The 26,736-nt window shown below is 44.5% G+C and overlaps 1 protein-coding gene across 3 annotated transcripts in view; it reads right to left on the bottom strand.

Moving 5' to 3' along the window:
• LOC114594765 (cullin-9-like) overlaps positions 1–26,736 on the bottom strand; it is a 66,616-nt gene that overhangs the window by 30,249 nt on the left and 9,631 nt on the right. For all 3 annotated transcript variants that reach the window (XM_028724863.2, XM_077925516.1, XM_077925517.1), the window contains exons 2-10: positions 21,021–21,629; positions 12,017–12,171; positions 11,141–11,671; positions 6,346–6,484; positions 4,945–5,135; positions 4,041–4,416; positions 3,643–3,835; positions 2,275–2,482; positions 1,312–1,505 (exon numbers count right to left, since the gene is read on the bottom strand). In XM_028724863.2, coding sequence (XP_028580696.2) covers positions 1,312–1,505; positions 2,275–2,482; positions 3,643–3,835; positions 4,041–4,416; positions 4,945–5,135; positions 6,346–6,484; positions 11,141–11,671; positions 12,017–12,171; positions 21,021–21,615 — 2,582 coding nt within the window. In that variant the 5' untranslated portion in view covers positions 21,616–21,629. The remainder of the gene's footprint in view (positions 1–1,311; positions 1,506–2,274; positions 2,483–3,642; positions 3,836–4,040; positions 4,417–4,944; positions 5,136–6,345; positions 6,485–11,140; positions 11,672–12,016; positions 12,172–21,020; positions 21,630–26,736) is intronic.

Genomic DNA, 26,736 nt, shown 5'->3' with positions numbered 1-26,736 from the left:
GGATGCTCCACGGGGCCTCCAAGAAGTCTGCTTGCCTCCTCCCACTCAGCCGACCTACAGCTGAGGAGGAGGAGGCAGGCGGACCATTTGAGGCAGCGTGGAGCCTGCGGGCACACTGCAGGCCCCGCGGTGAGTGCCGCCCGGCAATTTGTCACCCCCCTCATTTTGTCACCTGGGGCGGCTCGCTCCCACCGTACCCCCTTCCTCCGCCCCTGATGAAGGGTGGTATACAAATAAATTAATAATAATAATAATAATAATAATTGTCAGTGGACTGCCATCGGAACAGGGGAGGGAGGCAGGGGACCACTGGCATACAGAGAGCCACCGAAACTCCTGAGGAGCAGTTCCTCTTCCAGCGGTGGGAGAAGCAGCACCTCCATTGGAGAAGAGAGGGAAGGGGCCAGCCAAGCGAGGAAAGGGCTCGAGGATGTTGCGGAGAGCCCCAGCGCCTCACCTAGCCAGGCTGGCCAGGAGGGACAAACGCCACTTCCATCGCCCAGCTTGCGCAGATGGGTGAAACGAAAGGAGGGGAGGAGGAGGCTTGGGGTGCCGAAGTTCTTATGTTGGGGGAGAAGCCGGAAGGGGCCACTCCCGGATTCTGCAAGTGACTGAGACAGACATGAACTTGGTAGATCTGCACTGAAATAAATAAATAAATGAAGCCTGTAAAAGCCAGGTCAGAGTCCTGCCTGGTTACTCATGAGCAACCACCACCAGCATCTGACAATAATAATAAGCTGAGTGCAAGATGGAGGAAAGGACATTGAGATATGTCCTGATTTTCCCGGACATTTCAGTGATTTGCGCCCAGACACTGTTACCGATGGCTGAATCCTGGCGATGTCCAGGAAATTCCAGACGTATGTCAACCATATATTAAGAACATGGCATTCTAATCCAACTCCTCCAAAAGAATTCCTTCACTCCCAAAGCTCTATAGCAGAGTTTCCAGCTGTTTTTGGACAACAGCTTCCATCATCCCTAGCTAGCAGGACTGGTGGTCAGGGATGATGGGAACTGTAATCCAAAAGCAGCTGGAGACCCAAGTTTGGGAAACTCTGCTCTATAGAAACAAGGGCAGCAACCTCAGCCAGCCTCACCTCCTGCCATCTTACGTAACAGCCAACCAAGGTGAGGGTGGCTCTGATTGGCTCATCTGCTGCTGGTCTCCCTGCCTTCTGCCCCACCAGCTGTTACTGATCAAGGGGACTCTGAATATTATCTCCACACACTGGGCTATCCTTAGCCTCAATTAAGTTTAACCGGTTAACCTATCAGTATCTTGCCAAGGATCCCCTTTCAGCTTACCCAGGTGTGCCCAACATCTTCTCAATAGCTGTACAGATGACACAGAGCAAGTTATCCGAATCCTTCCCGGAAGCAGAACCAATGCTAGCAAAGATCTCCCGCATCATCTGGGCATCTGAGTGGTTCAGAGGGTTAGCCTTCCCACCGCTGCCCAGAAGCTCACAATTCCCAGCACCCACCAGGACTTTCAGGGCCTAGAAGGGCATAAAGTAGGAACGGAATCAAGACTGCAAATGTTAAAAGCCCTTCCCAACAATAGCAACCCCCACCCTTTCCATTGTAATTCGGTTTTTTGAATAGTGGCCAATTCTCATAAGTGCAACGACTCCTGAACAATTCTAGAAAACCTTCCTTGGCATTTTCTTGTCACTGGTCAATATGCTTCCCTGACCCATTTGCCACATGCTAGGGGACAGGCTTTTCATTCTTCCTGGCCCTCCTGTTCACACATGTTACACTTTCTACAAACAGATGAAACTGACCTATGCAGTCACCAAATATGATGGAGTACATGTAAACTTCTAGGCAAAAGTGGTATCTGTGTAAAAATCCACCTTTTCTGAAGCAGGTGCGCTATCCATGCAATTTATTATGCGCCATTAACTCCCAAAAGCACATTAGTTATCCTATTATCAATTATTATCAGGTATCCACTATTCAGAGTCCATCGCTCTGAACATGAGGAAGAGGCTAATACATTTTTCAAGTGTCTGACAGTACCTTAAAAAGGCAAACGAAAAACAAAACAACTATAGCATAAGCTCTCATGTTAGCCTTCTAAGGTGCCACAAAGCTGCTGGCTGCTTTTGCTGCAATAGACTAACACTATTGCTGCACTGGAAATATGTTGTTTTTTAAAATCCGTCATGCCAATCCCTCATTCCATTTGCTTATAGGATAAGATGCCCACTTCCCCCAATTCCATACCCCATCAGGCAACCGCCCCCCCCCCATTCCACTTACTGCTAAGCCAGCCTGCTGGACCAAGGCTGATGCGGGATATTCCTGCATGCAGCCCAACACGGCACGCACGCCGCCTTCCGTGGCAAAGAGAACTCTCCAATCGTACTTTGCCATGAATACATAAAGCAGGCGCAGTGCCATCACCACCAGCAGCTTCTCCTTCACTTGGTTGCTCAGCAGCTCCACCAGCATCTTCACCATTTTCTCTCTGAGGACAACAAGAAGGCCCCTGTTATACCCTACAGGTGTCTGGTCACTCACAGCTGGGCCAGCGTACGCTCTGACACGAGTCTCTCCTGAGGAGAAGCTGGAGTCCAGGGAAAGAGCTGTCCCAAATTCAGAAGAACGCACATGTAAAAAACTAAGCTTGCTTTGGAACAGGACACCCAATTCATTTTGCACTTTATTCGGATTTATAAGCCGCATTATCTAAGGCCTGGGATAACTAAAACATGCTCTTGTTGTTTTTTCTTCTTTAAAGAACATACATCATGTGAAACCATGGTTTAGTGTTACGCATGTGTCAGGCTCCCACCCCTCTCCCTGCCTTCCTGATTTCTTGGTGTGCAACAAACCATTGCTTGGTATTATATCGAAGATAGGCAAAGTGTTGTATACTCAAAATGCAGTGTCCCCGTCCCCCCATTGTTAGCCCCAAAATGGAAAACGAGCGAGGTCCCAACCGAAGAATGGCAACTTAAGCTGACAGAGTATGCACATCTTTCAGACTTAACATGTAGAATAAGAGAACAAGAAGAACATACGTTTAAAGGAGATTGGAAAACATTTATTGAATATGTGGGAAATTAATTGTGTACCGCTGAAAACGCTGGCAGCATTAAGATAAATTCAGCAGTGCAAATATGTTTTGACGGATGCAATAATGGAATACTGAATGATATAGTTTTTATAAAATATGCACGGATTTATGATATGTAAAATGAACCATGGAAAGAGAAGGGAAATCAATGATGTCTTAAGGAGGTAAAATGAGTATTTTAAATTGTAAAACAGAGAATTTAATAAAAATATATTTAAAAAACAAAATGCAGTGGGCTCAGATGGAATAGCACACTGGTTTGCTATAAACCATGAAGTCGAGAAAGAATCAGTGTACATGAAAGGAGAAGAGAAGGGATGGAGGATGTGTGTACCCAAGGATCACCCATTTAACATGTGAATCAGCCCCAAGGAGCAATAATCCATAATTTACTTATTAAAAGAAAAAGAAAAAAAGACCGATTTTACCGAAGATCATTCAGCTAACATCCTGTTCGTATTTCCCCCCTGAGGCATCTTCTCCTGCAAAGCAGTGGAACTGAAAGTGGCCCTCTTACTGCTATTGCCTCGGGTGGGAAGGGGACTGACCTGACTGAAGGGCCACTGTCCACTTTGATGACTTGTCTCTCTTGACCAGGTTCATCCTCCAAGATCTTAGTGATGAATCTGAGTCCAGCCATCTGCAGCGCAACCTCAGAACTAGATTTCTGGATTATATCCACAACATCTGTTAGCTTCTCCAGTGAGTTCCTCTTCCCTGTCACCTTGAGGCTGCAGAAAGCTGACCAGGATCAAAACACCGATCAGTACAAGCCGCCACTCAGTTTCAAACACTCTAGAAACACCATGACCCCCCTTTACTTTCCATTCTAGCTTCCCTCAGCCCACAACCAGTCTCTCTGGGATTAAAAAAAAACCCAAAACTACCCCCCTCAGTTACTTCACCCCAAATGAACGAAGGTGGGGATGCTGTCTGGCACACTTACTCTTGGCCTTTTCATCCAATGTGTCCGGAAATGAAAGGCCTTCCACTTTGAGGAGCTCGTTAATCAGCTGTGTGTCAGTCTTCTCTGCCGCTGATGGAGCTGGAGAAGGCACTTCAGCCGAGAGCGACTCCTTCTTTGGCATTTTGGACGCCATGCCTTCAGAAAGGCCGCCACAATCCAGGGGCGTAACATCCGCGTTTTGGCAGTTCTGCTCTGTCCCTCCTTTGCTGAAGGAATACTTGAGATAGATGTGAGAGCTATGCAGGTCACTGCAGGTACACCCCTGGCAGTACTTGCTCAGGAGCTGCAGCACCTTCTTAGCCAACTCTACCGACACCGACAGCTGGATCAGGCCCTCTTCATCTAGCTCCGACACCTTGAAATAAAAAGAGACAGTTACAAGTACCGTGGACACTTGGGTTGCGAACGTGATCCATGCGGGATGCACGTTCACAACCCGCAGCGTCCACAACCCGCAGAGGCATGTCTGCGTACGCATGGGTTGCGATTCGGCACTTCTGTGCATGTGCAAAGCACGATTTAGCGCTTCTGTGCATGCACGACCACCGAAACCTGGAAATAACCCATTCTGGGTTTCAGCGGTACGTAACATGAAAAAACACAACCTGAAGCATCTGTAAGCCAAGGTATGACTGTATGTTGACTCCCATGTAAATACTGTGCTTCTCAAGTCCAGTCACAGCCACTGGAAGCAGAAGGTCCAGGGGCCACCCCTCCAAGAGACCCAGCCGCAGAAGAACTGCGAGGACATAGCTTGCGGGCTGACAGGCCACACTTCTGATACAATTATCTGGTAAGTGGGAAGGGGACGTTCCAGTGTCCTCCTCCCAGGAGCATTGCATGCTTCTCCTCTTTCTTCTCATGCCTGATTCATTCTGCTTACCACCTCTTCGTGATTTTGCTGGATGAACTGGACCACTTCCTGCTGCTCCTGCTGTTCTAGCTTCTTAATGAAGAAGAGGAGCTCCCACCATTCAGCCCGGCTCAGTGTGCCAGAGTTCTCATTCATCCGATCCGTCAGGTATGGTAGAGAGTACAGTCCTCCGAGTGGCTTGCAGTAGAAGGTCTTAGTAACTGCATGCAGAGAAAGAAAGCAAACTCTCCTAGGCCCTCTCCTGATATACATGAAAACTCAGGTCCAAGTTAAACAAGCGGCTTGGCTACTGCTTGTGCCCACAGCTCCATCCAATGTTGTTCCCAAGGCAGGGAATAAGGTACCACAGTGGATGAAGAGAGTTGATGGTGAAAAGGGCAATAGCAGATGTAAAGCTCAAGAGAGGAAAGGGAGGTTTAAGTATATGGCGAGTCTACATGCAACGTGGATCACACAATAAAAGGATTTCTGTGCTGCATCGCTTCAGACCACGCAAGAGGGGTCACATATATGAATGCTTCTTTCTTTCTTCTCCATATGCATAAAAACCTAGCGTGACAGAATACACGGTAGCCTAGAAACAGGTGTGCACGTTTTCTGTATGCAAGAAGTGTCAATGATACATTGGTGGACCAGCTTTATGAAATGATCTGTTGTTTCCATTGACCAGGCCACAGTTACATAAAGAAAGGTGGAGAAGTAATAGACTGGAGATTTTCATCCAATCTTATCAGGTATAGCAGCCAGTGTCACTATTTAGTTTTATACAAATGTGCAAGCAGGAATTGTCATAAGGTACCACCCAGATGCCAAGCTTGGTTAAATGTTATAGCTCTGTCCAACAATTCTTACCTCGGTGGCTAATGGACTACCTATTGTGACACAGCTGAGGAAACCTGACTTTAAGGTTACCCATGCTAATGTCACCTTTAAAACGTGCAACAAGGAATGGTTGATTGGGTTCTTACCGTGAAAAGTGGGGGACGGGGGGACGGGACAGGAGGCAAGGAGGGGGGAAAAGTCTTAGAGAGACAGGGAGAGAATTGGAGACAGCAGGGGAAGAAAAAGAACAACCTGAAGGAAAAACCTCACAAATGGCTACAGGACAGGGCAGAGGAGAGACAAGGGATGTCTGCTAAGCTAGACAGGAAAACAAAACTGTAGCACTCCTGGAAGAGGAGGAGGAGATATGTAAATTTAGTCAAGAAAATATTCTGAATTATTCCATAATAAATCATTTTTGCAGCCAGACATAAGAAAGCAAAGCATGCAACACAATTCTTCTTCTTTAGTGATCATTACTAAAAGGAATATATCTAAAAAGTAGAAAGAAAACAAAACAAGGAATAAAGGTGACACCCATAATAATGCATATATGTTTACAAATGCATACAGTGCGTCTAATCTCACCTGTGTGTAGCTGCAGGTTCTCTGTTATACTGGAGACCTTTTCTTGGGCAGCCTCCTCTTCAGGCTGCTCCCCGGAGCCTGTAATCTCTATCATATGCCAGTGCACCCAGTAGGTGCGGCCCGTGGACTGCCACAAAACCTGTGAGGATGAACAGAACTTCAGGGTTAGAACTAACTTCCGGCCCAAATCTTCTGTGCTGCGTAATGGGAGCTCTGAGATGCAGAACAAAAAAGCTGGCAAAAGGTGCATACATTATGCAGCAAGTTTAAAGATGTAGGGAACAGGGGGTAGTTATTATTTCGCAGTAATCTCAATGATCAACACAATCCTTGATCATGTTATAGGAATCAAGTTGTGACCCGTTTTTTTGCATCGCATATAATTTCGTTTGGCAGAATTGGACCGTTCTAGGGCTGGCACACCAGTTAACTGGCTGGTCAAATATTGTCAACTGGCCAGACAATTCTCTGCAGTCAAATGTTCCAAGAATTTCATTGTTTAGGTGGTAGAACACCTTCCTTATTTAATTAAGCTCTTGTCTGTTGAGCTAGGGCAGGAGTGAGGGTTGCTTCCCCCTAGTCCTGCAGAAAACCTAGTACAGTAGTGGAGCTAAGCTTAACAGAATCTGCAAGGCAGATCAAAGGCCCACCAAGTTCAGCATTCTATTTCCCACAGAGACCTCCAAAAAGAGTACATTGAGGGCATGGAGGCTGAAAGGGAGATTCAAGAGCAGGCTCCTTAACCTTGTGCTTGAGCTACATGGTTCAAAACTAATACCAATTCCCTCTCCCGACACCCTCCTTGACCATTAAAGTCCAGGAAAGAGAGGATGGGGAGAAGAAGTGACTCAAACATAAAGAGGGGAGCAAAGTGCAAGTAGATAAATAGGTACTGCTCCGGCGGGAAGGTAAACGGCATTTCCGTGTGCTGCTCTGGTTCGCCAGAAGCGGCTTAGTCATGCTGGCCACATGACCTGGAAGCTGTATGCCGGCTCCCTCGGCCAATAAAGCGAGATGAGCGCCACAACCCCAGAGTCGGCCACGACTGGACCTAATGGTCAGGGGTCGCTTTACCTTTACCCCTTGAAGAATTATTTGCAGAATAATACTGCAGAAATATATTGGGGAGGAGAGGAGACAACTATCACAACTGGACTGAAGACACAAACATATGAAGAAAAAATATAGCCTGAACACAGAACAACACTATGTTAAGTCTTAGAAGCACCAAGCACAGTATAGTGATTAAGATCAATAGAAGAGATGGATGAGCTGAAGACCAAAGCTCAACAAGCTTGCCTTAGATCCAACCACAGAAGCCCCCCCCCCCTTTTTTTTGCAAAAGTCTTGGGCAACTGCCAGCTACAGCCAACTCCTTCTTCATTCAAGTTGTGACCTTAGCATCTTACAAATACCAGGCCTCTCAGCTGCCACAGCCTAAATTGCCTAGATGCTTCGCCCATGATTTTCTGCTAAAAGCGGTGACTTGTTTTGCATATCATCTGGCAAACTTTCTCACCAGACATGTTGAGTTAATACGGAATGTATCATCTTGCTTCTGTAGCAAAATAATGAGCAACATAACTGAAGGAACATCATGCGGACAATTCAGTCCTCTGCTGTATCCTCGCGCCCACATACAGTATTCTGCACACGGAATTCCCTGGCCAACACCCCTTCCACTCCCCAACCTCCTTTTCCCTATTATGCACATGCATCCAGTCAGAAACGCTTTTAGCTCAGTTGGTAGAGCATGATATTCTTAATATTGGGGACTTTATTCTTATGAATATACCAGCAACATTTCAGATTTGACATCAGCCTGGATGCGGCCGTTGTGTGGGTGTATTATCTAATAAAATAACACAAAACTTCAAAATCAGAAAGTATCCAGTGTTTGGGTGAAGGACAGAGTATCCTTGGTTATACCTAAATGTAGACTATTACACAAGTAAACAGCTCTATAATTTTTATTCCAATCACCATCAAAACAACTGTGCAAGAGGTATCGGCATTGTTCCAGTGTTAGAGGCTGGGTTGCAGATATCTGAGGCCTGAATCTGCCATATATACTAGATTCAGGCCTCAAATATCAGCAGCACTGCCTCGTTCCTTACAGAGCCTCTTGGGTGCCCCCTAAGCTGTGGGACACCCTCTCGACCTACATTATACAGCTTCTGGAGGATGCTGATAATGTACCTCTTTGCCATGGCTTTTGACACTTAAGGTGTATATTTTTAGGACCAACCTTCTTTTCATGAGGGACGCAGGTGGCGCTGTGGTCTAAACCACAGAGCCTAGGGCTTGCCAATCAGAAGGTCGGCGGTTCGAATCCCCGCAACAGGGTGAGCTCCCGTTGTTCGGTTCCTGCTCCTGCCAACCTAGCAGTTCGAAAGCACGTCAAAGTGCAAGTAGATAAATAGGTACCGCTCCGGCGGGAAGGTAAACACCATTTCCTTTCGCTGCTCTGGTTTTGCCTGAAGCGACTTAGCCATGCTGGCCACATGACCCAGAAAAACTGTCTGCGGACAAATGTCGGCTCCCTCAGTCAGTAAAGTGAGATGAGCGCCACAACCCTAGAGTTGTCCGTGACTGGACTTAACTGTCAGGGGTCCTTTACCTTTATGAATATAAATTGCTTTGAACTGTTTTTATTGTTGTGTTTTAATGCTGCGGCAGACCCTGGGACCTTGGCGTGAATATTGGTAATAAATAAATGGAAGAAGAAGAAGAAGAAGAAGAAGAAGAAGAAGAAGAAGAAGAAGAAGAAGAAGAAGAAGAAGAAGTTGTGACAAACATAGGTTCCTTATAGGGAAAACATCCTCAACAAGAGCAAAACTCAGTTCTAAATCTTTCCCACTACTCTAGATGATCTTAAGAGTGGAGGGTGTAATTTCAGCTCTCATTCTCCCTCTGGATACTCAACACTGAGGCAATATCTACAATTTTTGTGTCTGTGCATAAACTCTTTAATGAATACTTGTTCAAACTATCCAATATTATTGCAACATCATTATTTTCTGGCCTTGGCAAAGTTCACGCTGCAAAGCAAACTGCTACTGAAAAAATTATTTCCTTGGCTCCGTGCTCCAGCTTACCTCCACCATATCCCTATAATGTAAACATATTTTCAATTTCTAGAAGGCAGTTACAGAATAAATCTCTTTCCATCTATTCATCACTTGCTACATTTTAAACAAGAACCTTCACATTTCTTTTATACTGCGCTATGAGCAAAAAAGCTCTTCCCTGGCTGTTTTTCAACTCCTTTAATAATAAAACTTAGGAAAAGTTAAGACAGCTAACGGGTACATTTAACTCACTGGATATCAGACTGAACAACAGTTTCTTATACTACTCCCCTTGCTGTCATTTGTACCCAACTCTGGAAGATTTATAATTGTTTATTCCTGTGGTCAGTGCTAGGAATTTCATGCACCCTCACTAATTAAGTGTAAAGTACATGATATTCAGATATCTTCATCAGGTGATTTCATGGTTACTAAGGCTCTTAAGTATGTAATACATAACCCTTTACCTAGCCTAAGCTTTTCTTTTCTCTCTCTCTCTCTCTTTCCCCTTCTCTCTCTCTCTTTTAAAGTGGTCTCAGGGCTGGAAAAATCCCCAGTGCTACTCATACTAGGTTTCTGAAATTTTGATCCAACCCTCTGAAGCTCAGGTGTTTAAATCTGAGACGATGAAGCATACTGAAACTGGCTTCATGAATATGATTTAGTATTTCAGTCTTGCAGGGTAAGTGGCTTCAACCCTACACTATGCGTATTCCAGCCATAAACTGGAATTTAAACCAGTATACATTAACCAGACAAGAAATCATTCCTAAAGGCCATCTGAGGACATAGGCTAGACTGAACAAACAATGAGGACAATAAGAAGCTATACTACTGAAATCAGGGAAAGGGTGACCAATATTTAACTATAACTTCAGAGATACATAGCCAGGCACATGAAAAGGGTAATTTGGCCAGACACACAAACAATAAAATACAATCTGACTTGTAAAGGTAAAGGTACCCCTGCCCGTACGGGCCAGTCTTGCCAGACTCTAGGGTTGTGCGCTCAGCTCACTCTATAGGCCGGGAGCCAGCGCTGTCCGCAGACACTTCCGGGTCATGTGGCCAGCGTGATAAGCTGCATCTGGCGAGCCAGCGCAGCACACGGAACGCCGTTTACCTTCCCGCTGGTAAGCGGTCCCTATTTATCTACTTGCACCCGGGGGTGCTTTCGAACTGCTAGGTGGGCAGGCGCTGGGACTGAACGACGGGAGTGCATCCCGCCGCGGGGATTCGAACCGCCGACCATGCAATCGGCAAGTCCTAGGCACTGAGGTTTTACCCACAGCGCCACCCGCGTCCCTGCAATCTGACTTGTACAAACCGGCAAAAATCGGATACAGAATAAGCATAGCAGAATAGCAGTTAACAAGCAGAGCAACAAACCCCACGAATCAACATTACAACTTTAATCATGGGAAGGGCATATTTCACACAGGTAGGGGGCTGCAAAACAGTTGGCCTGAAGTTTCTGACCTGCAGCCATCCTGCCATGAAGAGAAAATGAACATAAAACAAGGTACTAAGGTAGTACACCCCCCCCCCCAATTCCATGATTAAACCTATGAAAGATGCAGCAGTTCTAAATGCCACTTAACCAGTCCACCAAAAGGAACAACCCCTGAATCCTGTGAGGAACAACACTGCATGTTCCACCCCTCCACCCCCCAATTCTTTCCCCTGCTCTGCTCCATCCTTCCTTCTTTCTCCAAACCACATACCTGTACAGGGGGCATCCCACTATTGCTTTGGCGAAATTCGCCCTCGTCTCCGATATTGATCTCCTCGTAGTCTTCCAGCATGCGCACGGTCATCCCCGGCTTCAGGTTCTCCTGCACATACTCTACATAGCTGCTACGGTTGGAGAAATCTGACAAAGTCAAAAACCCCTGCCCTTGCTTTTTCCGTGGCGACGGCTTTGGGGTGACCAGAGGGACCTGGACAGCAGTACAAGTGGAACCCTTGGGCTGGAAGATGGAGCGGACGACTCGAGGCTGTGTCTCCCTGAGGGAAAGCTCCCTTTCCTGGCTGCGGTCCCAACCCATGACCCGCACCAGCTCCGAAATGAGGTTCGCCATGGCCATGCTGAAGTCAAACTCCCGTTGCACCCGACTCTTTTCCCCAAAGTTTGCGCTGGGGGCTGCGCAGTCTTGGCGTTCCCCTCCCAGTTCTGTGGTGCTGTTAAGCTTGTCCATGAGGGAGGTGACACACAAATAGCGCTTCACCAGAGAAAACAGCAGCTTCCCTGGAATCTGAAAGAGATGCAATGTATCAGGCCAACAGCTAGAAAATTATGCTCTCCCCTAGCTCGCTGTTGAGCTAGACCCTCAATCATCCTGTATTATATCTCCATTTCCAATTAATTTTCTGCCCCTGTGAGTTCCGGCTTTCTCCAAACCCACTGCCCTCCACCTCCACACTAGGTAAGTCCCTGTATTATCCCAGCCAACTAACATCCTTGATCTCGGTCTTTGGGTCATGCCACTCTTATCTCATCTGCTTCTCAGACATGCACTCAAATCCTTGCATTCTCAACCATCTGTCTTCACAAGGGAACCCTTCCTGACCATATCAGAATCAGCCAGATCAGCAGGTACCTGAGGGAGATGGATGCCTTCAAAGGACATGCAGTGCTCTTCGGAAGATGTCGTCTCTGCAAACAGCTCCAAGAGAGTATAGCGGCTGTCAAAATCCATATGCTGCTCAATGCCATCCTGCTGGCTCAGGGACAAGAGAACATACGCTCGGCTTCCTGAAACCAAAACAGACATACTCAGTGCTGCTCCTCATATTCTGCCAGTGAGAGGAGATCTTCGCAAAACAGTGGTGCTTCTCCAGCACTATACATCTGTTCTGGATTATCACATTTAATGCGGCTCCGAGATGTACACTAGAAATGTATCTTGACCCACAGGTAAGTCAAACACACAGGTAACAAATGCATAAATGTGGTAGGTGAAAAGGCTTTTCAAGGCAGACAAGTTCTACTTTAGCAGAATGAGCGTTTTTCCATTAGATGCAGCCGTTCAAGACAGCTGGCATTCCCAGTCCCTCTCAAAATCACAAAATGTAAAAACAAAACATGGTTAAGACTACTGCCTCTCTTCTGGTTACTGAACCTCTCAAATACACTACAGTACTCTCATGTCTTCAACCTTTATTTTCATCACCATGGGAGCCTAAACTTAGTTTTTCCCTATAAATTAAAGTTGGAATAGTAAGAAGGAGCCAGCTGATCACTTCAGATAGTCTCACTAATTCCTCCCACCCTTATCCCATAGGCTTCAATGAAAGTTAATGCTAATGTTCTCTGTCTTAACCAGAATCTGAATACAGAATTTGAAGCTGGTTTATACATTCCGGTTAGCACTGGCTATTATTAGGAAGAACAGGAAAAGAGCTTGGGAATGTACATTAGAGAAATTATTATCCTGTTTCCCGCTGGAAGTTTTGCAGTAAGCTCCTAAAGCCAAAATTGTATATAGTCAGAACACATTGGGTGCAATAGCAGATGGGATTGCCAAAGTCTCTCCCCCCCAAACATCTGTCCCCCCCCCTTTTTTACCCCTGGGAAGGTAAACTGTGTTTCCATGCACTGCTCTGGTTTGCCAGAAGCGGCTTAGTCATGCTGGCCACACGACCCGGAAGCTGTACGCCGGCTCCCTCAGCCAGTAAAGCGAGATGAGAGCCGCAAGTTGCCCGCAACCCCAGAGTCGTCCGCGACTGGACCTAACGGTCGGGGTCCCTTTACCTTTACACATTAGTGACAAGTAACTACCACATCAGTGACAAGTAACTACCACTAGACTCACTCAAACTTTGCTTATTAACGATATGACAAGAAGCCAGAGCATTCTTCCTCCTCCTTTTCCCACTCTGATCCTACATTTTTCACTACAAATTCAGCTCTTGCCTAGACTCTTGTCTTCGGAGATGACAACAAAATTGAAAATTAGTGGAAACTCTGAGTGTTCAAAAGTCCAGGGTATGATAACTAAGAAGCATAGGACATTTTAGGAAGTTCAGTCACACAGTTTCTGAAGACAGCATGTCCTCAGAGATTAAGGGGAAATGTTTATGGTTAAGAAAGTGGGGGTCTGAGGAACAAGAACAATAAACTCCATCTAATGCAATGTCTCATTTTATACCGAGAATGTTTTTGCAAAATTGTATAATACAAAATGCAGACAACATAAAACACAGCTTAAGGGCTTTTCTTTACATTATCTTCCTGGGAATCCAGAAAGGGCCTCAGTTGCTCTCAAATATAATGGGCACTATTTCTTGGTTATTTGTTTTGTTTTTGTCTAGTATGCAGTTTGTCTGGTATGGCAGGTTTACCACAATACATATCTATCAGAATGAGTTTGTGTGATGTGGTGGCAGGAATAAGAAACTGTCTCCAAAATGTTTGCCATTGCATATACAAGGATGAAAGCCAGAAGGTTATTTTAAAAAGAGAGACAGAGGAAGTCTGGAAATGCTCTGAGTGGTACTTAGATATGTAGCCGGGTTGTGAGAAGCTCAACACGTAGGAGCAGAAGCAAAGATCAAAAAGGCCTGTGCAGTTTAAGGAATTGTATTCCTGGGCTTTTTGTTACACAGTCAGGGGCAGGCATTAGTCAGTGGTAGGAGTAAGCATTCAGGTTGCATGATGGCACCTGGTAAGTTATTACTGGGTAAAGTAACATTTGGTTTTCATCTAGCTTTGTAGGCAGTGTAAGTCCTTTCCAACTAATATATAAAATTTAGAAATATTGGCTTTAGCATTCTTTCAACCACTCTTGTTTAAGGTTCTTACCATAAATAACCCTGCCCACTTCCTAATCTTTGTGTTTTAAAAAGTTTACATTAAGCAGCTGTGAGATTCTGGCTTAATGCATCATGAGCTTAAGTGCAAGATTAATCTCTGTGTAGGAAAAACATGCATTCTGGAACATTATGAAGGGCAGTGCTAATGTCTTTTCCACCAAAGGATCACAGATTAAGCATCTGATATCCTATCAGTAAAACCATAATTTCCAAGAACTGCCCCACATTACATTTTTCAGTGCAAATTTAATCTCAGTACATAGGAAAAGGAAGCGTAGTAAGTGGGGGTCAAGAGTTTTAGAACTGAGTTCTGTTCTCTAACAGCAAGTTGGTCATCTCTCTGTGCCTCCATTTCTTCCTGTTGTTAAAAAAGATTATACTTGCTAATACAACAGAGATGTATAATCAACAACAACCATTCTTGCTAATGGTCTGCCAGAATTTAGTTTCTCCCTTCTTTTCACTACACAGACAAGGATGAATTGGAAAATGAGCATGTTTTGAATTTCTTTTACTCTCTCTCTTAATTACTCAAGCCAACAAATATTCAATGGAAGTTTAAGATTTGGGGTGGTAGGACTCACTGTCTCCAGGTTTCTGAAATAGCTGAAAAGCAAATTCAGGCAAAGCTTGTAATGTGAACTGAGCATAAGAGAACAACTCCAAAAAACGGATGACTAATTGTCAACGCCTGTTCCTGAGAAGCATGAAAGAAACGAAACATTCACAAAGGCTCCAAATAAATAATTATCACAATTTGTGTCATAAGGGAAGCAGGAGAACCCTAAAACCAATTTAGTTATTACATACAAGGTCAGCTTTATCCTGACACACTACAACTTACTTTGCAGAAGCTTGAAAAGAAAGCTGCCAAGTTTGTCTCTAGCCCTTCTAACTTAATTACCGAAACACACTGGGAATCACAGCCAAACTTTGCAAGTCTAGATAGAGCCACATCATGTAGCAGCACCAACTCAATTGCAGATACAGCCAGGTTGCTGTGTTCAGAAAGTTTAAACTGGTGTAATCCATGCCTATTTAACATTTACATGGGGCAGAGGATACATGATTAGCATGCACAAGGTACCAGGCACACACTCTGATGGCTCAAGAAGCAAAACTGCGTTAAGACCTCTGCTTGAGGCTCTAGGCAGCAGCTAGTTGACTCTACTGAACGTTGTCTTCTGGTCTGTCTCAATATAAAACAGCTTCTTATATGCTTCCATGCAACTTTTTATTATTTGCTACCTTTATAGGGCCCCTTCATGGATCACTGCCTTGCCGTGGCGAAGGGGCTTGAAGAACTCAGAGAAGCTATGAACTACGCCGAGCAGGGCACACAAGATGAACAAGTCATAGTGGAGAGTTTTGACCAAACGTGATCCACCTGGAGGAGGAACCGGCAAGCCACTCCAGTATCCTTGCCAAGAAAACTCCATGGACAAAGACAACAGGCATATAAAAGTTATGACGCTGGAAGATGAGCCCCTCAGGTCGGAAGGCGTCCAACATGCTACTGGGGAAGAGCGGAGGGCAAGTACAAGTAGATCCAGAGCTGATGAAGCGGCTGGGCCAAAGCCGAAAGGACGCTCAGTTGCGGATATGCCTGGAAGCGAAAGGAAAGTCCAATGCTGTAAAGAAAAATATTGCATAGGAACCTGGAATGTAAGAACCATGAACCTGGGTAAGTTGGAGGTGGTCAAAAATGAGATGGCAAGAATAAATATTGACATCCTGGGCATCAGTGAACTAAAATGGACGGGAATGGGCGAATTCAGTTCGGATGACCATCACATCTACTACTGTGGGCAAGAAACCCGTAAAAGAAATGGAGTGGCCCTCATAGTCAACAAAAGAGTGGCGAAAGCTGTACTGGGATGCAATCTCAAAAATGATAGAATGATCTCGATACGAATCCAAGGCAGACCTTTTAACATCACAGTAATCCAAGTTTATGCCCCAACTACTGGTGCTGAAGAAACTGAAATTGACCAGTTCTATGAAGACTTACAACACCTTATAGAAGTGACACCAAAGAAGGATGTTCTTCTCATTATAGGGGACTGGAATGCTAAAGTAGGGAATCAAGAGATAAAAGGAACAACTGGCAAGTTTGGCCTTGGAGATCAAAACGAAGCAGGGCAAAGGCTAATAGAGTTCTGTCAAGAGAACAAGCTGGTCATCACAAACACGCTTTTCCAACAACACAAGAGACGACTCTACACATGGACATCACCAGATGGGCAGCATCGAAATCAGATTGATTATATTCTCTGCAGCCAAAGATGGAGAAGCTCTATACAGTCAGCAAAAACAAGACCTGGAGCTGACTGTGGCTCAGATCACCAGCTTCTTATAGCAAAATTCAAGCTTAAACTGAAGAAAGTAGGAAAAACCACTGGGCCGGTAAGATACAATCTAAGTCAAATCCCTTATGAATACACAGTGGAAGTGACGAACAGGTTTAAGGATTTAGATTTGGTGGACAGAGTGCCTGAAGAACTATGGATGGAGGCTCGTAACATTGTACAGGAGGCAGCAACGAAAACCATCCCAACGAAAAGGAAATGCAAGAAAGCAAAGTGGCTGTCCAACGAGGCCTTACAAATAGCGGAGGAGAGAAGGCAAGCAAAATGTGAGGGAGATAGTGAAAGATACAGGAAATTGAATGCAGATTTCCAAAGAACAGCAAGGAGAGACAAGAAGGCCTTCTTAAATGAGCAATGCAAACAAATAGAAGAAAACAACAGAATGGGAAGAACCAGAGATCTGTTCAAGAAAATTGGAGATATGAAAGGAACATTTCGTACAAAGATTACCATAATAAAAGACAAAAGTGGTAAGGACCTAACAGAAGCAGAAGACATCAAGAAGAGGTGGCAAGAATACACAGAGGAACTATACCAGAAAGAAATGGATGCCTCGTACACCCCAGGTAGTATGGTTGCTGACCTTGAGCCAGACATCCTGGAAAGTGAAGTCAAATGGGCCTTAGAAAGCACTGCAAATAACAAGGCCAGTGGAAGTGATGGTATTCCAGCTGAACTATTTAAAATTTTAAAAGATGATGCTGTTAAGGTACTACACTCAATATGCCAGCAAATTTGGAAAACTCAGCAGTGGCCAGAAGATTGGAGAAGATCAGTTTACATCCCAATCCCAAAGAAGGGCAGTGCCAAAGAATGCTCCAACTACCGCACAATTGCACTCATTTCACACGCTAGCAAGGTTATGCTTAAAATTCTACAAGGAAGGCTCAAGCAGTATGTGGATCGAGAACTCCCAGAAGTGCAAGCTGGATTTAGAAGAGGCAGAGGAACCAGAGACCAAATTGCAAACATGCGCTGGATTATGGAGAAAGCTAGAGAGTTCCAGAAAGACATCTACTTCTGCTTCATTGACTATGCAAAAGCCTTTGACTGTGTTGACCACAGCAAACTATGGCAAGTTCTTAAAGAAATGGGAGTGCCTGATCACCTCATCTGTCTCCTGAGAAATCTCTATGTGGGACAAGAAGCTACAGTTAGAACTGGATATGGAACAACTGATTGGTTCAAAATTGGGAAAGGAGTACGACAAGGCTGTATTTTGTCTCCCTGCTTATTTAATTTATATGCAGAATACATCATGCGAAAGGCTGGGCTGGATGAATCCCAAGCTGGAATTAAGATTGCCGGAAGAAATATCAACAACCTCAGATATGCAGATGACACAACCTTGATGGCAGAAAGTGAGGAGGAATTAAAGAACCTTTTAATGAGGGTGAAAGAGGAGAGCGCAAAATATGGTCTGAAGCTCAACATCAAAAAAACGAAGATCATGGCCACTGGTCCCATCACCTCCTGGCAAATAGAAGGGGAAGAAATGGAGGCAGTGAGAGATTTTACTTTCTTGGGCTCCATGATCACTGCAGATGGTGACAGCAGCCACGAAATTAAAAGACGCCTGCTTCTTGGGAGAAGGGCAATGACAGGCCTAGACAGCATCTTGAGAAGTAGAGATGTCACCTTGCCAACAAAGGTCCGTATAGTTAAAGCCATGGTCTTCCCAGTAGTGATGTATGGCAGTGAGAGCTGGACCATAAAGAAGGCTGATCGCCGAAGAATTGATGCTTTTGAATTATGGTGCTGGAGAAGACTCTTGAGAGTCCCATGGACGGCAAGAAGATCAAATGCATCCATTCTTAAGGAAATCAGACCTGAGTGCTCACTGGAAGGACAGATCGTGAAGCTGAGGCTCCAGTACTTTGGCCACCTCATGAGAAGAGAAGACTCCCTGGAGAAGACACTGATGCTGGGAAAGATGGAGGGCACAAGGAGAAGGGGGCGACAGAGGACGAGATGGTTGGATAGTGTTTTCGAGGTTACCAGCATGAGTTTGACCAAACTGCGGGAGGTAGTGGAGGACAGAGGTGCCTGGCGTGCTCTGGTCCATGGGGTCACGAAGAGTCGGACACGACTAAACGACTAAACAACAACAAACCTTTATAGGGGTCAGCCTGTATTTGCTGGGGCGGAGAATTCAAATGGAAAACTAAAGTTCTGAGATGGAAAACTGAAGTTGTTATTTTTCTAATGCCACACAGCAAGTCCAAGGCTGAGGTGGAATTTTAACTCCAATCTCCTGGATCAAAGTCTAACTCTCTCTTCACCTGCCCATGGCCACTCTCAGAAACTCAGCTGAAGTCAACAGCATTCACCTGGTTTGTTAATCAAAGAAACAAGAGGAAGGCCTGCATTTTAATGTTATTTATTCTTCTTCTCTAGAGAAGACTGCTATTTTGTGCTTGTTCTCAATTACTGTCCTAATGGGTTTTTCAATGTCTCATTACTCCAGTTAACTGATACAAACTATTTAACGCAATGCAGCTTGGTTGCTCAGTTTGGCTATGCTTTGAAGTCCCTAAGTCAGGACTTCAGAGCACCTTGCACGGAGCTTTTTGCCTTTGTTTTCGGAGCAGTTTTAATGCAAACTGGACCAGGAAGGGGTTTTGCATTGAAAACCCCTCTGAAACAAGAGACCTGCTTTGATACAGCTGCTATAAAAAAGTTTTACTGTTGTTGTTTTTTCAATCTTCCAGCTCCTTGCTGCCTGCAGCCTGCTTTGAAGTCCCAGCTTTGGAGCTCGACAGCACCAAATCAGCTGATGTCACTGTGGTGTCAGGAGATTGACCGGTGGGTAGGCCCATCCACTTGTTAAATTTTTAGCACACAAGGTCAATCCCAATGTGGATTTGGCCCATGGAGGCAAAAAGATTCCCCATTCCTGCTGTGTAACATGCTTACTATCCATCATTAAGATCAGGATACTGGATAAAGATTTTAATCATTTTACAACTATAAAAATCCACATCACAGAATTGTAGAGTTGGGAGGTAACCAACCCTTTGCAATGCAGGAACCACAAATGACCTGACAAATGACCACGAAAAAGAGGTTGTTGTTTTTTTTAAAAAAATCCCCACACCCTGAGGCTGAGACCCAGCATCAGAAAGCATTTCCTGGTCTAAACGCAGGGGCAATCCTCCATGGGGTGAATTTTTAAATGTTTGCACATGAACTTGAACTGTCTCCCAAAGAAGACACCGAACTTTTGTTTGCTTGAAGTGGGACCAAACTTGACTAACTTCAGTCCAGTGAGCTGAATTAAAAATAAGAATATTAATTATAATGATGTTTCACTTCATGGGTAAGAGAAATATCCCCATGACTCACAATGAAGTCTGTATCCAAAGCTGCCATTCCACACTTAAGATTTCCACCTGTACAATGGAATTTCCCCTTCTCTCCTCTGCAGCCCATCCCATGCCCCCTCCTCATGTGGATTTTGAGGGCACGGGGAGAGCAGAGGAAGGGGAAGTCCTGTTGTGTGAGCGGACCTCCATTTAAACAGCTAATGGATACAGTCCTGTCTAGTCTAGTAAGAAACATTACAGTAGCAGGGAACTACAGACTGAATACTTAAAACATCAAGGTTAAAAGTATCCTAGAAATAATTAAAAATCAAGATAGCCAAGGTCTCAAGGCAAGCTATATCCCTTTTCCTTTCCTCTAGAGAACTCCAAGGAAAAAGATAAACCATGCTTAGTGTGAGAATGTGACAGATGAACATTGCTGCAGCAATGAGGAAAGACTCAGGGGAAACCTATTTGTCTAAATTCAAGAAATACAGGATAACCCTATTAAAACCCACAGAGAAAAGTCTGAGAGGTCTGACTAAACGTAGTTCCAGCAAGGGAGCTGTAATTATTCACTTAGCCCTGGAATCATCATCAAATATAAAATGAAAGTTTCTTTAGAAGTTCTTAAGAACTTGGTTCTCCCAAGACAACTAGAAAACCACACTTTATCTGTCTTGCAATCTAACACCATGAGGAACACAGAAAGCCTCGGCAATTTAAAATGCTACGTAAAAGAACAGTGATTGCAGTGTCTCTGGAGCAGGTTCAGACTTACCAAACTTTGACTGTGCTTGGAATCAAAACTCTACTCAGCCCTAATGAACAAGACCACATTTTCAGATGCAAGGTTGCTTCTTCTTATCTGAATAACAATACCACCATCAAATGCAAGAGGCAGAAGCCTTGAGCAGATTCAGCCACCCAATCCCACCAGGTACTCCATCCACATGAATCATTATCATTTTCCAGTTTCTCAAAGCATTCTAGGGACTATCAACAGAGAATTCCTGCATTGCAGGGGGCTGGACTAGATGTCCCTTGAGGTCCCTTCCAACTCTAAAATTCTAAGCCTGGAGGTCACCCTAGGATTTCAGACCGGGAAATCTCACCTGCATCATGGGAAGCCAGGGCCCTCAGCATCTTCCCAGCACTTCGGCGAATCTGCTTCTCCTCATTACACAGCATCTTCATCAGCAGATCCAGAGCACCTGTCTCTTTGAAGACACCCGTCAACGAGCCAATACTGGCATAGGCACTGAGCACATGGATGGTGTTTAGGATGGAGGACTCTGGGCCTGTAGTCCTGGCCATTTGCCGAGCAGCCCGCTGCACCAGGTTCCTGACATCAGCCTTCATCTCAAGCAGCGAGGCCTCATCCAGAGTGACGTCAGATGGGTATGTGCTAGGTGCTTTTTCCTCCTTTACCCGCTGCCCCTCAGGTTTCCTCTTGCCCAGCAGAGTGGGGCAGTTGGCATAAACCTCCTCTGCCGACATCCACATCAGAATATTCTCCGTTTTGCTCTCGGAGGAAGCAGCATTGGCGCTGTTTCCTAGGCTGTCATCCAAGCTAAGGATGCTCCAGCGAATCAAGTATTCGGTGTGGCCATCGTGGCCACGGCGCTGCCGGATTAGCTCCTCGGGATAGGCCTGCAGTTTGGGCCCAAGATGCACCAGCAGATTTCCATTTCTCCTCTCGCCCACCATGATGGAAGATATATCTGTGAACAGCGAAGGGAAGAGGTTAGGCTCCCGAGAGATAGCCAGGCTAGGTGCCCCATAGTGCCATAACTAGAGGCACCAAATGGTTTTAAGTAAAAAAGTTGGTCTGGTGCAAAATGCATAACATCAAATATGACTCCTTGTACCTGTGGGGACCCCGTCATAAACTCCATGCCAGACAGACTTCTCAGTGTCATTGACTTCTCCCATACAAGTGAATGACACTTAATACACATTTAGAAACATTGTGCTCCAAGCCAAGGGTTCCTATCCTTGTTCACTGAAAAGCTAACATGACCCTGAAGGACTCCTGATGTATCATGCATTATTACATTGCAAGCATGCAGGCAGCGAACATGGTTTTCATTCAGTGTTCAAAACTAGTCAGGTGCCAGGTGCGTTTTGTGACTGGTGCAGGTCCAATTGTGACCACACGGAGATTTCTGGGTGCTAGGTTGGTGACTGGGAAAAGCAAAATATCACTTAGAGAAGGACCTGGACTATTTTATTTGAAGCTTGAATTCTGGATTGTTTTATCGGATGTTGTAATGTGTTGTAAACCACTTTGAGATTTGTTCTCTTCTAATAGGAGGGAACTATATGCTGTGGGACGCGGGTGGCACTGTGGGCAAAAGCCTCAGCGCCTAGGGCTTGCCTCAGCGCCTAGGGCTTGCCGATCGAAAGGTCGGCAGTTCGAATCCCCGCGGCGGGGTGCGCTCCCGTTGTTCGGTCCCAGCACCTGCCAACCTAGCAGTTCGAAAGCACTCCCAGGTGCAAGTAGATAAATAGGGACCGCTTTCTAGCGGGAAGGTAAACGCCGTTTCTGTGTGCGGCTCTGGCTCGCCAGAGCAGCGATGTCACGCTGGCCATGTGACCCGGAAGTGTCTCCGGACAGCGCTGGCCCCCGGCCTCTTGAGTGAGATGGGCGCACAACCCTAGAGTCTGTCAAGACTGGCCCGTACGGGCAGGGGTACCTTTACCTTTACCTTTATATGCTGTGAATCAGGCAGCCAAGGACTATACTATAGATGCTTCACTTTTATTAAGAGCCTCCGCTGCTAGAATTAACAAGAAAACACTCTTCTCCACAAGAAAACACATTTGCTAATAAACATGGGCCACCTAAAATTCAGTGAGAGTTGCTGTGGTTTTTAAAGTAAAACCAGGAAACTCGTTTATAGAAACAAAAGATGAGCAGATGTCAGATCTAAAAAGAGGAGATCTGAGCAATCTTCACACTAGGAAAATCTTCTCTCCAGTCCATGAAAAACAGCATCCCTGTTCTTTATCTGACAGGATCAAGGTGAACTATTTATTTATTTATAAAATTTGTATACTGCCCACCTAAAGACCACAGGGTGGTTGGTTCACAACATAAAATCATGCACAATACTTTATTTCTTAAAATGTATAAGCTGCTTGACTTAAAGAACACCTCAATGCAGTTTATAAAAAGATAAAACAATAAAACCGATTTCTGAAGAGCTTCATTCTCCTTGCCCAAGCTCTTGTGCCTCCCCTGCTCTCCCTCACCAAAGCCCCCACCATGCAGCAATTAGAAACTTCCAATCCTGGTTTATAGTTTCATCCAGAGGTGGATCCTCTTCTGTATGTGGGCACACATTGCGATCTCTTAAGAAGAAATGGGAGGCAGCCCTCTCTGAAATTCCATCTTATACTTTTGTTGCGCAGAGCAAAAGGAAAAGCACAAACCACTCTCCCCCCAAAGTCTCTTCTTTCTCACAGTTCAAATAAAACTGAGCAGAACTAGAGCTTTGCAAAGGTCAGAAAAATGTGTGTGTTCCTTTCTCTAATCCTCTTAGATGGAGGAGGAGAAAAATCATATCTACACTTCAGTGTTAAACAATCATTCCTTCCCCTTGGGGAACCATAGATGGGGGAGTTTTCTAGCAGAATTCTTAGTTCTCTCAAAAACTACAATTTCCAGAACTCATTGTGGGAAGTCATGACAATAGATCGCCTTCACTCATCCTTCCTAAAGCCACACATTGCAAGCAGAGGCAGGACAAGAAAAAAGCATTATTACTTTTTACAGCATGTTCAAGTCATCTGTGATCTGTTACCCACTGATGGGAGACGGGACAGTCTAGCTCCTACTGGTAAGAACAGAGACTTAGTCATGCATGCCTTACATGCAACTTCTCCTCCTTGTGAGCCATGCTTTGCAATCTGTCAGCTGTACTGCATACTCAAGTGCTGACAGCAATGGAAGAGAGACAGACTTTGCACAGTGAAAAGAAATCAGCGGTCCTGCAACTAGGAACAAAAAGAGAAAGCAGCTGCACAGTTTAAAAGTAACTGTCTTCCAAGCACAATGACAACTTTCATTCTGGGCTAGACATTATTGCTACCAGCACCCCCAGCCCTGGATCCTCCAATATCCAACAACTAAAGAGCAAACCTGCCTCCTTCAATAATGCCTTCAATGATTCCACTTTCCATCATGCACTGCATATTTCCTTCTGGTGTTTGTATTTCTCTCTCTCTCTCTCACTTAACATGACCTTGCGGACGTCGTCCGACCAGTATTTTCTTACATCTGCTAAGCTAACACCAATTAATAATACTTCTGTGCTGGAGGCTTGGCAGACTTCTTGTCATCTGGAACAGCCTGGCTCCAAGACTGCGCTTCCATCACTCAGCATTCCACCCATGCCGCATCATCAGTGGGTTCCACTCAGTGCCAACCTCTTACTGAAACCAGCATGGAACTTATTCCTGGACTAAAAGTAATACTGTACCAAACGTCTTCTAGCCAAATTTAAACAACTGATCAGAATACATTGCTCTATGGGGCAACTCTGCTGGACTTTGCCAGGTTTGGAAAGGAGACCTTGGGATTCAAACTGACCAGCACCAGCCCCCACTAAAAACAATCTCTGCCTGCCTTCAAGAGATGCCCCTTCACTGGTAATGGTCTTCAGCACAGCTCTCCAAGATAAACAAGACTTCATCCCCTTTATGATGGAAACGCTGTGGGAATTACAGTCCTTTCCTTTCTTGCATGGTGGCCTGAAATACAGCGCAAAAAATACAGGAAAATGTTTTTTATACTATCTCTCTCAGGAATTGAAGCCCGGCTCATCCTTAGCTGTGTTATCACTGGAAAGTGACACAAACCTAGTTTGTGGACCTAGTGGTGTTCTTGTTGACAGCAGTGCAACGGATGCACTCATTCCAAACAGAATTATTTTACTTCTGAATTTGCTCACACTCTATTTCCAAGCAAGTCTGCCAGGGCTCACATTTCAAAACATTTTTTTAAAATCCTCAATTTCACAGGACTGCAAATTAGTCTATCAACACATTTAAAGCAGCAGAACTTCCCTAAATCCATGTGTCACAAGAACATTAGTTTTCTCCCATCAGTTTCAAGAAACCAGTAGGTACAACAAACCGCTTGCATCAACCAAATCATCACACAATGAGAAACACTCACATGTGCTTTATGAGCCTGCCTCCTGTCATGTGAACTTTGGTGCTAAGGTTGTAAGATTAGACAGTTTCAAATGCAAAGGACAAGCTGGAAGCTGCGGCGCTAAGGTGACATGTTTTGAAATATCCCTGCACTAACTGGTAACATGACCAAAAAAAAAAGAAACTGACTTTGAATATGAACTGGAAAGAAGAAGAAAAGCCCAATATTTGCTTCTAAGAGTTAATGAACCATGACTTTCTTACATTTCATTTTTTATTTCTTATTTTATTTAAACTAGATAAAGGGAGGAAATATTACATCTCTGCAATACAGACTATAAGACAAAGTCTCTCACCATAGAGGGGCTAGAAAACAATAAACATTCAAATGCGAAATTTATCAGTCCAGAGATGTATAAACAATATGAATGTACTTACAGGGGTTTAAGAGGGGACATAATAACCAGATATAATACTAACCAAAACCTTTGGGAAAACCTCCGTGACGGTTGACAATGTTTCTAATTATTGTCATTTTATACATTTAAATCTTTGGGTTTTTTAATGTGCTGGTTTTGAAACAAACCACACAGATGGGACGTATAGAAACTGAAGCAAATACCATGTAGCTAAAATCATTGGGTAAAATCCTACTGTGTCCATCCACCAGCAAAATGGGCACCAATGGCAAAAACAACTCTCCCTCACCCCTTCACCTGCCCCTAAAATCTGCTCCCAAATGCTGAAGGACCCTCTGAAGAAGATTGGGGTGAGAGGAAATATGTTCACAAGACTCTGGCTATTGTCCAATGACAATAGTTTAAATGGGAAGTACAATACTGCCATTTGATTGTTTGTGGAAGCGTTTGGCTTTGTCATTATAAAAAGATAGTATGTATTTTCAAATTTGGTAACATTTGAAATTATATTTCCTTCTTGTGAGGTGTAGAACATTTTTTAATTGTTTTATACCCCACCCAAGATAACATTTAACACTTTTCCTCCCATAGATTAACCTATCTTTTTCTTAATCTTGATTTTCCAGCTCCTGTAAATGATTCTAACCATAAAAATGAAGTGTTCTGTTAGGAATCTGAGATAAGACACATATACAATGGAAGTGTGGATTTAGATCATGCTCACAGTAAAAGTCGCTATATCTTTTACTGCTGCATAAGTAACAGACACAGCAAACAGTGCTGGAGAAAGTTATACACAGAACAGGAAGTTTTAGCCTGCAGGTTTTTCAGCTACAGATATATATAGATACAGAACATCTCTGTTGCTCTAATTCCAAGGCTTCAACCGCAGTAGAATAGGCCCACACCTTACGCAGGGGTCATGTTCTGGGGATTGCTCCTAAAGCCAAAATCACATAGTCAAAACACACTGGGTTCATTGATGGGTGGGGCTGCCAAAGTCCTTTGTGCCCCCTTTCCGCCCTCTTTTTTTAAAAAAATGGCCAAATATGTAAATGCGCACAAGTTAAATGTGTGTAAGTTGCGGGCTTACTGTACTAAGGCCAACTAAAACTAGCTGACATACATTAATCACCGTGATATAGCTACAGCTCAGAGCCATTACCACAGCAACTGGCTCATTTGGCCTTGCACCTGTGATAACCTCGCCCATCAGGTGATTTATAATCAAGCTATTCCAACATTTTCT

The sequence above is a fragment of the Podarcis muralis genome, chromosome 3 (genome assembly GCF_964188315.1).
Source record: "Podarcis muralis chromosome 3, rPodMur119.hap1.1, whole genome shotgun sequence".
Classification (NCBI taxonomy): Eukaryota; Metazoa; Chordata; class Lepidosauria; order Squamata; family Lacertidae; genus Podarcis; species Podarcis muralis.
The sequence above is the reverse complement of the archived record's forward strand: the minus strand, read 5'-3'. Positions and strand labels throughout refer to the sequence as shown.